Source organism: Myotis daubentonii, chromosome 2, assembly GCF_963259705.1.
Source record: "Myotis daubentonii chromosome 2, mMyoDau2.1, whole genome shotgun sequence".
Classification (NCBI taxonomy): domain Eukaryota; kingdom Metazoa; phylum Chordata; class Mammalia; order Chiroptera; family Vespertilionidae; genus Myotis; species Myotis daubentonii.
Genome location: NC_081841.1, coordinates 76631547 through 76647518, shown reverse-complemented (window position 1 = coordinate 76647518; position 15972 = coordinate 76631547). Strand labels below are relative to the sequence as shown.

The window sequence follows — 15972 nt, the reverse complement described above, 5'->3', positions numbered from 1 at the left end:
AAGCCTTCAACCCAGGCATGTGCCCTGATCAGGAATCAGACTGTGACCTCCTGGCTCATAGGTTGACACTCAACCACTGAGCAGCACGAGCTGTGCTACCATGTAAGTCTTTTTAACCCAACTCAGGTAACCCACACTTTCCAATGTTATGCATGCTTCACTCATCACAAACTTTACCAAAGGAGAAGGGAGGGGGGATCAAGGAAGAAGCAGGATTAAAATATCCACTTCTCTTTTTAAAAACTTCATTCCACAGTATTAAATTTCTTTGTGTTTGAATAATGTAACTTAAAGTAGAATTTTAGGTTATAATCTTGGCCCGACTACTTATCACTGAGACACCTGCTGATAACTTCACTTTCTACTCAATTAAAATAAGTAACTTTCCCCCAATATTCCAGGTTGTGCCTCTTCTGCTTCATAAATAAATTTTTTTTCAAAGAGACTCATTTGAAGCAAGAGGCCTTCCTATGACTAATTCCTAATTACTGGCAGATTCACATCCCCAAGTGTTTAAAGTAATTTTCAAAAGAGAAGAAAGAGATAAGCCTTTGCATGCTTCAAGGAATTTTGAACTCTCAGAATGCTGATTAATTTTCAGAGTTCTACAGTACATGAAAAAATGAAACTCCATTGCCATTTACTTCATGACATTCCTTGTGGTTACATGAGAAAAAAATTCTAAATTAAACATTTTCATATAGTACTGTCTTCTGTGTCCTTTGTCCATTTAATCACTAAACCATATTTGCAAAACTTGGGAGCAGAAAGTTAACTCTATGACTCAACGTGTTTAAGAATTATAGCACAGACATCTATGTGCCCTTTTTTTCTTAAGGAAAAACACCATTAAATTAAAATTCCCCTGGAGTGTCTCTAGCCCTCTCTTCTTTACACCTTTTAATTATGGCTGGAACTCCAGGGTACATCCTGTGGACGCCAACAATGGCACGCTATGTCACCTGTTGAGCAATGATGTACAGCACGCCATGGGCGTCCCCCACACAAAGCCCAGCAGTCAGACCTACGCTGAGACCAGGCATAACACCTGCTGACCATGTCTAGTCAGTCACCTTCTGCCCAGGGAACAGAACTCTGAGTCATTCTTTAAATTTCAGCATCCTGTACGCTATCTACCATGGGAAACAGAAAATGTATAAGTCCAAGCAGGTAAAAACCACCAGAGGAAGTTTTCATGTGGATCTGTATTATTTTTATTTAGTCTATTTATAAGCTAAATATGAATGACTGCTGGTCAACATAAAACATGTGGACCACTGATGCTTATTTAAATGGACTCATTGTTGAACTCTCCAAGACTTCATTTGAAAGACTGATAAGGCACAAAAATAGAGAACAGAAGTCTGAATTGGGTTTCTACTGGAGCATGAAATAAGTAGGAACGACAATGGGAATAACATTTTTTTTCCTTCTTAGTGAATTAAGGAGAAACTGGCCAGCTCTCATGAAAGCAATGTCCTCTTCCTCCTTGGCACACAGCTGAACTATTGGTCTTGGCCTGGCTTATAGTTAGACGTGGCCACACAGCTGTTCTGGATAAAGGAATGTGGATAGAAGTCACATGCACCACTTGTTGGCTTGGTACATATGAAATAGTCTAACACCACGGCCCTTCCTTTCTTTGACATCTGCCTTTTGAATATGAATGCCCAGTGACATTGGAAACATGGCTGGATAAAAGCAAAATTACTTACCGGCCACCTTAGTCTATGAAAGACTATATAGTGCACATTCCCCAACTGAAGGTCAGAAACACCAGTGAGGGTTTCATAGGAAGGAGAAATGAACTTTGTGTGAAGTTACTGAGATTTTGAGATTTCTCTGTTACAGGAGTTAATGTTAACTAACAGAGCCCCGTAAAATTCTTCTGAGTATAGGTATGCCTGTAATATACATTATTATATGCAGAGAGCAGTTGTTTAAGAAACTACTTATCTAAGAATGTATACACACATACACATGTCAATATATTACTATCCATTTAATGAATAAATGGGCACATATAAAAACATTGTGTCTAATTAAGAAGCACTGCACTCACAAAGCCTAAAATGTTGCTTGATACATAGGATGAACTCAAGAAAAAATTTCAATACATGTAGGGTATCCCCAAAAATGTATACATACACTTTGAGTAATTATAAAGGCAGTGTTTATTAAAATGCATTTCATTTTCAAAATTGAACTATCAGCTGTTAAAGTGTGTATACACTTTTGGGAAACCCTGTACATACATACACACACATCTAAGCTCATTATTCCTCTTCTCTTCCTATTCTTCTCTGAGAAGTCCTCATGTCTCCCATAATTTCTACTCTCTACTATATGAGATCATAGCCTCCATTATATCTCTAGCCTGGACACTAGTTTTGTTTTAAGTTACTTTTGCTTTATCCCCCTGTAACCATGCAGAAACCTTATTTTCTTTAATCTGGCTTTTTATTTTGATTTTTTCCCCCCTTTAACTCAAAATGGCCTCATAGGTCAGGCCACCCACCCACCTCCTGACTCACCCACCTCCCTTTCCCTCCAGACAATCAAGTTCTGGTCAGCATCCAGTAGTCTTAGAAACAAGGTCTTGGGTCTACTGACTATTGGGACAGAGTTTTCAGTCAAACTAAACATAATATCTTGGCCTCAGTTGTGTTTTAGCTCCAGAACCAACAAAGCAGAACAATCCCACAGAGCAAGTCCTTGTGAAGTTGGACAGAGCATCTCCATGGCTGACGTCAGGACCAAATGCAATAATCAATTACTCCTACTCTAGCACCAACCAGTCAGTAGACACCACCACCCTCACTCTGTTGGTCACCATGATTAATGATTTTCCCCTATATAACCCATCTCCCAGAAGCCATCGGGGAGCCAGGTCTTTGAGCATGAGCTACCTGTGACTCTAGGCATAGTGCCATCTCCTTAATGAGTCTTTTTTCCGGCTGCAAACTCCTGTTCATGTCTTATTGGGCTTTGATGTGCTCAGGCAAATGGACCCCTTCAGTCCAGTAACACCCTTGTTTCCAACTCTGCAATTTTAACTGTACTTATCATCTCCTCTCTTTGCTTTCTCTCCAAAATAAAAATATCACAAGTTCTATGTGTGCCTATTTTCTTTAATGGTATCATTTTCTACTTCTTGTGATTATAAAATGGGCATCTTGTCTGAATTATCTTTCTCTCTTACTATTATACCCTCATGAGCCACCCATCATTGTGTCTGCAAAATTTTCCTTTGTGATACCTCCTATATCAATCTCTCCCCACTTCATCCAATATTTCTGACCTTAAAACTTGGACCCAAATTCGTGTAATAGTGCCTGAAATCTATCCCCAGTTTCTTCCCTCAATCCAGTTTGCAGATTTCCCTTAAACTGGTCTTCCAAAAACCATCATCATCTTCATATTCTGCTATTATTAGGTAATCTTCTCTAAGACACAGTGCTTTCCATTGTGTATAGTACAGACTTTAGATCTCTTAGGTTAATGTTACTGAGGCCTGTCACAATAGTTCCTGTCTCTCAAATCTTATCTTTAAATATCTTCTGCAATACGTACACTTTTCTTACAAATTTTCTCTTAATATATTTCTCTCCTCTCTAGCTATTTGAATCTCTCTAGGAACTGAACTAAAGTGTTTCCTTTTCTTATTCATTCCATTCTATTTCATGCCAGGATTTAGTGCTTTCTCCTTATTCTGAACTCTCAGCTCAATTTTATCTGTATGAACCTTTTGAAATTACACATTGCACTGTGGATGTCCCTTGATGTCTGAGTTAAACTGCTCCCTTGATACACCTTCTCTCTCCAGATAAGCATGTTCCGTATGTGTAAATAAACACAGTCAATCCTCATTATCCACCAATTCCACATTTGCGAATTTAGCTCCTCACTAAAATGTGTAGCCCCCGAATCAGTGCTTGCAGATCTTCCATGTCACTCACGGACATGCTCAGAGCAGCGAGAAGTCTGAGCTGCCCATGTGGACATTGCCGACAGAGGTCGAATAAGGTGACATTTTGCCTTCTTGTTGCAGCTCTCCTACTGCAAAAATAAAAGTATCCTTTCACATTTTTGCCTCTATTGGAGATTTTGCTATTTAAAATGGTCCCTTAAATGTAGCGCCGAAAAGCTGTCTTGTGTGTAAGAAGGCTGTGATATGTCTTATGGAAAAATATGATATGTCTTACTTAAGCTTCATTCAGGTATGAGTTATACTGCTGTTGCTGTGAGTTCAATATTAATGAATCAACAAATATGTATTAAATAATAAATGAGGTTTCTTTCAACTGAAATACACATGAAACAAGATTATATATTGATCCATTGATGAAAATATTATGGCCAAAGGCTCAAAGGAAACTAAATTTGTATTTCCCCTAGAGGAGTGATTCAACATTCACTATTCATTGTTTGTGCACACTTTATAGAACATAACTACCACAAATAATGAGACTTACCGCATATGTGTGTTAGTATGTAGATATATGTATATATATGAATCATATATGTGTATATTTATGTATACAATTAAATCTTCATCCAGTGGTGAATATAAAAAGTGAATACACATATATGTCCCCATGTAAAGAACTAGAGAAAGGAAAGAGCGGAGGATTTGGGAGGGAGAGAAGAAAGAATGGAAAATGAAGAGGGGAGATACAGAGCAGAGAAAGTTCATGACTTATCCTTATGTTGCCATCCTGTTCCCTGAACTGGATATTCCCTTCTAGGTGATGTTAAATAGTCATTTATTATAATTATTAATGATTACAAATGTAATTATGATGATGATAAACTTATTAATCACTTATACTGTGACAAGGTTTGTGCTATGTTCAATTTTGTGGGTTATTTCCTTCATTCCAAATAATTTCGTGGAGATTCTGCAATGATATCCTTTTTACAGGTGACAAAAATGAATTTGGATAAACTAACCTCCTAAGGAGTCCACAGAGAGAAAAGTCTAGAAAGCGATTTAAATTAGGAACTCTGACTCCAGTGGCAACTCAATTACTTTCTACCTTAATTGACCATAATCTGTCTCCCTAATTATAAATCGTTAGAAACTCCGGTAAGGCGGCTACCTGGAATGCACTGGTAGCTATCAGGATATCAGAGCAGAGCTATGAATCTGATTTAATCTCTTTTGTACTTTTTAGGTCTTGTCACCCTTCAAACAAGCTTTTCAGGAATGAAGTCAGGAAAGGTTAGTCATGTAGAAGAATGATTTCTGACACTGGTCCTCTCAGATGTATAAGGATAAAGGGCAGGTCAAAACCCAGACTCACATGAAAAAATATAGTAAGGTTAATTGGGAAGCTTTTCCTTGCATTCACAGAGCCTGGGTTTTGAAGTCAGACACACCCGATTTCTAATGCCAGTCTGGTCTTTCCTTAGCATAAACAATTGGGTCTGAGTAGGATCAATTTCCCTATCTGTAAAACAAGCATGTACAAAAATACCTCCTAAAGGCTGGTGGCGGAAGGTTAAATGAATCAGTATCTTTAACAACAGTGTAATAGGTAACATGAAGTATTCAAAAGGGCAATTACAATTGTTAATAAAAGTCTATTAATAGAACTATCCTATTGCCTCCATTGAGGCTCATCACGGATTGAACTAAATATTCCAAATTGCCAAAATACTTTAAGAGTTTTATAATCACAACATTTTCTGGGGAATCTAATAGGAAAGATGAGGAAAACAGGGATTAAGAGAAAGAAGCAAATCTGATATCATCACAACAAATTGACGGAACCATTAAACTCTAAAATGATTTTCCCTCAAGTTAGATTGGAGCTGCAAAATGTAAGTGTGCCAGAAAATATGTGAACCTCAAAGCAAAGGCAGCTTTGCCAAGCCCCCGAAAATCAAGCCGCTCAGCAAACGTCCTTCTGTCTCCTGCCCTGTCCTTCTCTACAAAATCTCTTATTTAAGAAGCATGTGAAAGATCACTCTGAAAAACACAGGACACATGTTTCCCTGAACTAAGAATAGAAACATTTAATGGCTTGTAAGGAAAAGATTTTCTAGCAATTTTAGATACTGTACTTTTCATGGATGAGCAGAAGAGAGGACCTGAATACCCCAATACCTTAGATGTCTCGCCTTTTCTAATGCCTTTGTGAACTAAGCTATACGCTCTTTTTATAACCAATACATCTGAGTGGACCATTTTTCCTCTTTACAGAGTTCTGTGAGGGAGCAGGACCGAGGGTCACTTACCCGCTGTTGATGTCATCCGTCCTGAGACTTTTCCCCAGGATATCCCCATCACTCATATATCCACCCACATCGACTTCAGAGGACATGTCCAGGTCACTGCTTGCTTTCTCACTCATGTCAATTTGTGACATGTTTCCCAGCCGAGAGACAGCAGCTCGACGCAGAGGCGTTGTATACATGAACCTGGAGGGGTCCGTGTGGATGAACCGGCTGGTACCGCTGCGAGGATAGCCAGCGCCCAGGGAGGGAGCATCCCCCGCTTGAAGTCGGGGACACGCCTGGCCCAGCCTCCAGGTCATGGGGGTGGGACGGCTTGTCAGGTTGGGTATGGTCCTTCCATTCACTTCCGTTGTCACAGTGCTGTCAAATGTTGTCTCCAGGGTGCTGTTAAATAAAATGGAGAAACAATGGTACTGTGGTTCACATGGAGCCATGACCACGAAGGCACCAGACAGGAAAGGCCAGGATTCAGAGTCATTTCTTAGCAGAATGTTATTTTCAGGAAAGCCAAATTACGCATTCATAATGAGATTCTAAACACCTCTGCAGATGTGAAATTGTGGGAAAGGGCATTCATTTGCAGTTTTTTGCTTTCAAGAGAGACCATCATTAGATTTTAGATTAAAAAAAAAAAACAATTGTTCCACATTCTCAACAAACATTGAATTTACCCTATTCTGGAAATTAGCTACAATGATGTTTGAAAGTCTCTCTACCACTCTTTCTCAGATGCATTTAAACAGCAACTTCCACAGGCATAAAAGTCTACTTCAAAGTGATGGTGGTAGTTTCAGTAGTGAATTCAGTTTGAATGGGAAATTACACTGAAAAACAGGTGGATAGGAGAAAAAAAGTCCGCATGTATGTGCTGAGAAGTAACCCGCTGATTTTCATGTAAAATTTGAGTGAGAAAATAGTAAAGGAAAACTAAAATTCCTTCTCTATCATGATAAGAAATTAAATGCCTAATGGTAATTTTTGTTCTTTACTGGCCCCAAAATATACGGAATTGAGAAGAAAAAAACAACAACCTGTGGCTTATCTGGGTCCCACGAAGACTGGACATAGTCTCTTCTAAATTTTGCCTCAAGTCTGCTATGTTTTTCACTGTTCTCATTCTTCTTGTTTCAGGGTCTTCACCTAGAGAAGTAACACAATAATTCACTTGTTATTCTTGTCATTTACTGTCCTGAGAATAATTATACACATATATAAATAATATAATTTTTTTCCTTAAAAGTAAAATGATAGGTAGGAAATTCCAAATGAATAATATCACCTAAAAAGCATAATTCTTCTTTCTACAAATAAAATATGAATAGAAACAAATGTAATGTTACAAGTAATAATTCGAGGTGGAGATAATGCAATAATACTTTATAGGTCTATGACCTTAATCACTGCAAAATGAGAGAGTCATTTGGAAATGCAGTGTATACTACCCCATGTTACTGAGCTTAATTTAAAAATATGACCTTATTTAGACCCTAGTTATTTCTATAATTACCTGCTTCTAAGTGTACTCAGAATAGTTGAGACAAACTTGCCTTATGAATCAAGAACACATTTGGACTCTGAGATAAGATAATAGCATGGAAGCCTTTTCTAATAGGAACAATATCTTTTTCACCTCCTCCATTTTAATTTTAATTTTTTTCTCCAGTTACAATGGCTTAGTGCTTTCTCTTAGTTCTTCCTCACCTTGTTCATTGAAACCCTGCCTGGCAGTTCTATCAGGGGAACATCCAAAGATTGCCACACTCCTTGTTTAAGGCAAAGGTAGTCATGGGCTCATGGGCGCTGTGCTGCACCTGGTTATAAGTACAGTTCTTCCTGCTTCTGCTGCACTGGCAGAGGTCAGTGTAGGTGGCGCCTGTATTGGCCATCTCTTGCTCACAGAGAGCCCCTGGGTCATGGCGATCCTCAATTCCCTCAGCTCACCACTGACCAGTTCCTCTGCTGTCGTATTGGCAACGAGGCTGGAAGCATGGCCTGCTGCAGGGGGCTCCTGAGGTCCCTGAGGTTGCTGATTCAGCTGTGCACATGGTTCCAGTACTTCATGTCTCAGCTCTTGAGTTCCTGTTAGATATCATCTTTGATTTCTGATGCCATCTTGACAGTGACTCCATAGTCCTTGTCATCTGCCCTCAAGGCCTCAGAGAGCGTCTTCACACACTGTCCAGGACAGAGTCCCCCGTGAGAGAGCAGGGTGCCAGGAGGCAGATGGAGGGAGCCCAGGTGGAGCTCAAGGGGATGCTGGGTGTTTTGGGGGGGTCTCCACTTCTGATGTGCCATTTGATCCTTCTTCCATCGATGGCTTTTGGGCTCTTCCCCTTGTTTTATCCTTGGAAGAGAAAGACCTGCCTCTGGCTTCCAATTGCAAGAATCAAGCCCATTTTCTTTTTTCTTGGCTTCTTCTCTTTCCTTTCCTTTTTTCCTCCTTTGGGAAGTCTAGGGGAGTCCACTAGCCACTTCCAGTCTTTGATGAGGACTGTGGCCAAGGACACCACCTGCTTATCTGAGTAGTGCTTAGCCCATTAATAGGGACGCCAATCCTGGTTGTCTGAGTAACTGGTGCACATCTGGCAGCTGTTTCACTTCTTCAGAAGGTGGAGGCTCCCTTCCATGTTCATCCTAGCTGCCACCTTCTCCAGCTTTGGGGCGATTCTCAGCAGCTCCTCTTCCTGGCCCATGGTGGCCCAGGGGCAGCAGCGGGGCCTCTGGGAAGGAGGCACAGAGGCAGAGGACATGCAATCTGGCCAAGACAATACCTGTTTACGTCTTCTATTCTACACTCATGGGCCAAGACTTACAGCGTTGGAGAGCTTTATTTTCAATTATGTCTCTACTTTCTACAGGGAACAAAACATACACCCACATGTGACACTAGAGTTCCAGTAACATCATAGGCCGAACTGACAATGTGCATAAAGTGCATGGGACAAACAGCTCCGCCAGAGTGACAGATGCCAGCCTTTCACAACCACTACTGTCATTTGGGGCAGAGGTGCCACTGAACCATTTGTTTGTGGCCATGCAATACTTCCCAGGCCAGTGGCCACTGGAAGCTAATGTGTCTGGAAAATAATAACATAACAAGAGAGTAGGGAAAACAGCTTTTATTCTGTTTAATTTAGGCTCAATAAGATGCCCAATGATGAGAAAATTTAATAAGAAAGAAAGAAGAAAAGAAGGAAGGAATTCAAGCGAATGGATTAAGAGGGGGCAAAGTAAAGGGAAGGAAGGGGAGGGAACAGAAAGCTGATGGAAGTAAAAGAAAAAGAGAAGGAAAAGTGATGTTAAAAAATGGCATTCATTAAATTCCACTATGGAAACTGTCATATAGAAATTCAAGATGCATATCTATAATCTGTTGTAAGAGTATAGGTAGATATTCAACCTGTTAATTTTCTTCCACAGTACTCACGCCAAATTTTTAAAAATGCACACCGAATGTGCCGTCTAACACTTATAATTGTAGGGTGGGGGTTTCAGAGATGATCTCGCCTTATCCCTTAGCCAGGGGTGGGCAAACTTTTTGACTCGAGGGCCACAATGGGTTCTTAAACTGGACCAGAGGGCCGGAACAAAAGCATGGATGGAGTGTTTGTGTGAACTAATATAAATTCAAAGTAAACATCATTACATAAAAGGGTACAGTCTTTTTTTTTTTTTAGTTTTATTCATTTCAAACGGGCCGGATCCGGCCCGTGGGCCGTAGTTTGCCCACGGCTGCCTTAGCCAATGAACGAGCTCATTTATTTCTCACTATGGAGACAGCCTGATGCCCCGGCCTGAAACTTCCAAGAGGTTTCTTCCTTCCCAGGAAAAGATTATCCTTCTGATAGTAGATCCATCTAAATGTAAAAACATCTCTAAGGACGGGAATAATTTGCCTCCCTTTAACTTCCACCCAGTGCACCAGCGGCTCTGAAACCAACTGAACAATTTGACTTGATCTTTTCCACGTCAGTCACTCACATATTGGAAGACAGCTCCTGCTAATTCTCCTATTTTCTTCTTCAGCCAAATATCACTACACTGTTCATTGTTCCTCGTTCTGGATGGTTGCCAAGACAACCACCATTCTGCTGCCAGTCTATAAATCTCTTCCTTTCAATTTACAAATTAGTCAAATGATTAAAATATGCTTAAAAGCATTATGATTTCAAACTTAGAAAGTACTGAAAAATTTCCCTAGAGTAAATCTATTTTTAAGAAATCGTAAAACAAATGTTGTGCCCTCATGCACATGGCATAAACCTTTCCTGCTCTAATTCAAGTCACGCCATCTCTAACTTTATAGATGAACATTTGTTTAAACTCAGAACTCTAACCATATCCTCCCTGGAAATTCTTTCCACCCTTCTCTTCATAAAAATAACAGCCTATTGGGGAGAGGGCTGGAAAGAAGTCTACCTTTGACTTTAAATAATCTGGCAGAACCCTGAAGAAAAAGGAGTGTTTGGTAAGGAAAATCTTGAAGGGAAGAGCAACAATATCATTACTTCAAAGGAAAGGCTGAGGTAAAGAAGAGATTTTATTCAAAGTGGACACAAGAAACGGTGAAGAGGCAGATTTGGAGAAGCACTAAGGCCTGGGTTCATAAGGCGTCACACAGTATGGAAGCCTCTGCTTCTCAGCGAGGGTTAGAGATGAGAAGTCTTAAAGGACAGTACTGAGATGATCCTATTTTGGAGGGAGAAGGGAGTACAAGTCGCTGACCTTACACAAGGTCCTGGAATGCGCCGTTATATGTTCGCTATCGCTGATACCCTTCCCTCTGGGAGAACTTTTAAGTGAATCTCAACTGCTTGCCAATTGGAATAATATTAATAACATTCATATTTGAGAACTATTTTCAATATTTGTTTTGTATACACTTTAAGAATATTATATTTTCAGAGGTTCAATTTTACCATTTCTTTTTTTCACATTTTCATCTTGAAAAAAGTTCCTCTTCTAATCCAACAGGCATCTAAGATCCTTGGAGTCTTCCATTGGAATCCATTCCATTATTTGTTTGCATAGTTTCCCTCAGGTTTCAGAACCCTAACCAACCCCTCTTTGGTTTGTCTCGGCATGATACCAACTCATGACACTGCACCACTGATGGACCTTTTCCTCCCAGCACTTATTGAGCAAAACATAATTGCTGCTTCATTCGTGTCATGAAAGATAGCAACCAAACTAAAATGTGTTCCAGTAGATGTTCTCAATGACCTTCAAAATACAAGATATGCTTAAATGCACTTACAAACCCCCTAAAGACTGCTCAGGTCTGAAATATCCTATCAATTTGTATCCAAATAATGTCTAGAGGAATAATCCCTCCAACAGTAATGCTCCAAGGAAATTACAATTTAAAAGCTCAAATGTGAAAGCACAAATAAACTCAGTCTTTAGTTACAAAAGTGAGCAGAAAATTGCATAGGAAGAATGTACTTAGTCACAAAAATGCTGTCTCCCTCTCACTTCCATAATCCCAAAGCCAAATATGATTCCTGAAGGAAGCCTCATAAGTATCAGACCCAATAGCGAGGGCTTGCACCCATTTTCCAGAACAGCATATTCTGCAGCTCACTTGGAGTTGTCATTGTTTGTGCAAACTGCTCTCTCATGCTTGTCAGGTCTCCTCTGTGAGCAGGGCACAGAAAAACTGGCTCCATTTGGTGCTTCTGCAATTTTACTTACTGGCAGACAGACCGTTTAATCTGTGTGGCCCTGCTCTTATTTTCTAGGCTTTAATTACACACATTGTAATTAACACTGCCAGCACTGTCATCTTTTAATAGGAAATCAAATTACATCTGAAAGAACCTGATTCAGAGAATGTTGTCCTCTACACTATCCACATTACAAGTGTTATTATTTAGAGAACAGCTCCCTGATTTATTTTGAGAAATAACCCTAATTTTGTGGAGGACCTCAACAGTGATTTGAAATTTTTCATCTCATCAGTTACCTTTTAAATATAATCTTATAGAGCTAGGGTATAGTCCCTAGTCTGTCTGGTTTATTAGGATATCCAAGAATGAAGAGTTGAAACTCAAGGAACCCTGCCCAAAAATTAAGTCAGAAGAGGCCATTTTGAGCCAGAAGCAGAACCTAGTCAGTCACATGGCAGAAACCCTGAAATTCCTGTGGGCTATGGGCTTGCAAATTATCCACCAACTTAACATGCATCAAGTATTTAGGGAATTGCATTGGATGCTTCATTATCCTGCTATGATTATTCATATCAGAGCTATTTGAATAAAACTCTTCCTCCTACTTTCTCATTTGCATTTTTGAGTACTGGTATAAGTGGAAAAAATGGCTTAAAGAGAATAATCCCACAAAGTCAGTAGAAGCTCACTTAAAAAACCCTGGAATACACAGACTTCTATTGAGAGAATCCCTCCAACAGTAATGCTCCAAGTTCCTTATGCACAGAAAGGCATGTGTCCTATATACACCCACCCACAGCATGCTATACCTTCACAGAGCAACCAACCAATACTGTCTGGGGAGGCTCTCTGTTCATTTTTGAAAACACTTACATAAGAAGTACTTAGAACAAGACAAATGCTTCCATTTTAAAGGCAAGAGATGAATATCATAGGTTTTACAATTCCCAAGAAGCAAAGAAAGGAAAAAATCCTTAAGGGTCAGGGCTCCCTGCCTTGCCTTTGTACTGCAAACTGGTCTCTTGGGAAGAACAGTTCATGGCAGAAATCACACAATGGTGTAGCAGCAAATCTTCAGCCTCTGAGCACCTGGTGTATTCAGATTCAGAAACCACCATTTCCGCAGCTGGGGACACATTACTCTTTTGAAGCCAAACTAACGTTAAAGATTGAGCAGTAATTGCCTCTGCTGTCTCCCTAAGCTTTGTGCTTCTAAAGCTGGTTCACTAAGATTCCAGAAAAACCCATACAGTATCTTCTAACAGAAGGGCCCACAGAAAGAATAAAGGCAAACCTATATTTAGCATCAGTTGTGGGAATCAGAAACAAAGAGATAACTGGTTGGGTTCAATTCTTTCCAATTTAAGGAGTCCTCTATGAAGTACTTTGTGAAAACATACATTGACATAAAATACGAGTTTAACGGTTTAGTACTTGTGGATTTTTGAATAAGGGACTATTTATGATGTAAATACCCTTCAGTAAAGCCCTGAATTCAGTCATACAAATTAAAATGTATCTCGTTTGGTTATTCAGGCAAGTGGCAAACTGGCAGTTAAAGTTTAATCACAAAACTGAAAAATAACTTCAGACATCTTCATATCTAGTTAAAGATAATCTCGGAAGTTACTATTGAGAGCCATGTAATCAAAAAGGCCTAGCTTGTAAAGTATAAAAACAGTTCCATTATCTACATAGCAGTTTAAGTACACACACTTAGGAGCATTTTTGCCAACCACTGAAAAACAGCAACACCCCTAAATGTATGTGAGTAAAGCTGTCAAGAGAGGCCTCCGCATTTTTAAAGTGTTACTAGACTCATGGTGCTTGTCACTGAGGTCTAGACAAGGGCCACGTGCCACTGAGGCAGCAGAGGAAACACCTGACTACACAGAAAATTTACTCACGAGGCCCTTCCTTCTTCTTTATATACCTGGGGTGAGGTTCCCTCGAGAGAAGTTGAATAAAAAGTCCCCAATAATGACTAAGTAAAAACATGTTTGGAGCCCTAATTGGTTTGGCTCAGTGGATACAGCATCAGCCTGCGGACTGAAGGGTCCCAGGTTCGATTCCAGTCAAGGGCATGTACCTTGGTTGCAGGTACATCCCCAGCAGGGGGTGTGCGGGAGGCAGCTGATCGATGTTTCTCTCTCATCGATGTTTCTAACTCTCTATCTCTCTCCCTTCCTCTCTGTATATAAAAAAAAACACACAATAAAATATATTTTTTAAAAAAACATGTTTGGAGTCTTAAAATATGAACACTTACTTATAGATGTCTAGAAGGTACTGAATGCCAAGGCCAATAACGCCCAGGGCAGATTGGTCCTATTTACTTTCTCCAAACAGACTTCACCCCTGGTTATCACAACACAGCTTTACAAAGAAAATAATTACAAGAAACAAGGAATTAAAAAAAAAATTTTTTAGTAACTACACTTTAAAAACATCAGTCGGAAGCACAGAAGACACCGGGCTCATGCAAATGTGCGGCTTCTTCGAACGCCATCCGCATGTAAAGAGCAAACCTGACTTACCCAAGAAGTCAGTGTAAAGCGCCTGTTCCAGGTCGCCCAGCATGGTAAGGATCACGTCCTCGTCCAGGTGGGCTGTGCCTTCCCGCAGGCAGCTCTCTCCCTCCTCCTCGGCCCAGCTCCTGCTGATGCTGCTCAGCTTGGAGGAGCCGTTTTCATCCTCAGACCGGCTATCTTCATCACTCTCACCTTCCAGTGCTTTCCTGGAAGACCAGTCCCCCAAGCCCTCGCTGCCTGACTGGCTGGCAGGCAGGAGGCTCCAGGCCCCGGAGCTGCTGGGGTGGTACAGGGACTGCACGGACCGCGAGAGGAACCTGGACAGCGAGGGCCTCTCCGCATAGTGGGATTCCCTCTGGCTGGCTTTGGCAGCATTGCCAAACCAGTTGGAAATGCGCACAGTGGGTCTCCTCTCCCCGTCACTGGTGAGGGATAGATTGGTCAGCGACTTTTGCTTCTGAAGGCAAGCTCCCTTCCTCCTTACTCCTTTGCCTCGAAACACAGAGAGTTCAGCCGGCCGCTGCATGGTGCTTCTGGTGGTTTCTTCTTTTCAATGGGACTTCACATCGTCTCTTTGCACTGAGATGGCATCTGGCCTTTTTGCTTTTAATTGACACATGCACTTCAATAAAAGCCCAGGCAGGCTCAAGCGTTCACATAAGATTCCAGAGCGATAGCACAATTAAGTCGCTGGCCACACTTTAGCTTGCTGCATCAGTTCCTGAATCAGCAGTACTTACAGATATTTTGCTTGAACATCTGAAGCAGAAAAGAGTTCACCAAAGACGCTGCTCCAGCTGAAAAGTAGCACAGGAAGCCAACTACGTTTTCCCATCTTCCTCCAATCGCAGGTCTCAGCAGGGCGATGGGTCCGCAATTCCCTCCCTTGCTTCTGTGCTCCCAAACGCGAGGTGGTGAAGCACCAGCTATGTCTCTCGCTTTTTTTTTTTTTCCACCTCTCAGCAGCCCTTCACTGATTTAGGTCTGCAGCCCCTGACTCTCCATGAGCTGACGGAGCAGCATGTACGCCTCTGCATCAGAGCCCCGTAAGAGCAGAAATTAAGCACTGAAGCCCAGCCCTGCACGAGCGTCTCGCGTTTTAGTATTCCACCTGCATTCCCAGATCTATGGCTCTTCCTTGCTGCTGCAGTGGATGCTGCTGGCTGCCATGGCAGCAAACATAGTGCTAAATTAAACCAGCGGCACCGAAGCGCCTGTCCAGCCTCGAATGCCACAGGTTTCAAAGCCAGGGCTGAATGAGAGCCTGTGCTATTAACCCATGCACATTTAAATCACTCTTGGCCACCCAGTCTCCGATGTGGACACACACACTCACAGTACTCACACACACAGCGCTCACTCCCCGACACCGAGAATGACAGACTAATTCTCTTTAGCTCCAGGCAGCTGAAGCAGGCAGAGCTGCCTTCTGAATGTTGGGATTTGTGCTGTAAAAGCACAAATCAAATTCAAGAGTGTAAAGGACCTAAAAAACGGAGCATGACATTCCGGCTGACAGATAATGCTTT

General features: G+C 41.1%; 1 protein-coding gene and 1 pseudogene across 5 annotated transcripts in view; both read right to left on the bottom strand.

Annotated features, from left to right (window-relative positions):
- Nucleotides 1-15972, bottom strand: part of NAV3 (neuron navigator 3) — an 860737-nt gene that overhangs the window by 155449 nt on the left and 689316 nt on the right. For all 5 annotated transcript variants that reach the window (XM_059683697.1, XM_059683694.1, XM_059683698.1 and 2 more), the window contains 2 exons: nucleotides 7275-7383; nucleotides 6244-6627 (listed from right to left, as the gene is read on the bottom strand). In XM_059683697.1, the coding sequence (XP_059539680.1) occupies nucleotides 6244-6627; nucleotides 7275-7383 (493 nt within the window). The remainder of the gene's footprint in view (nucleotides 1-6243; nucleotides 6628-7274; nucleotides 7384-15972) is intronic.
- LOC132227967 (transcription elongation factor A protein 3-like) lies at nucleotides 7881-9079 on the bottom strand (annotated as a pseudogene).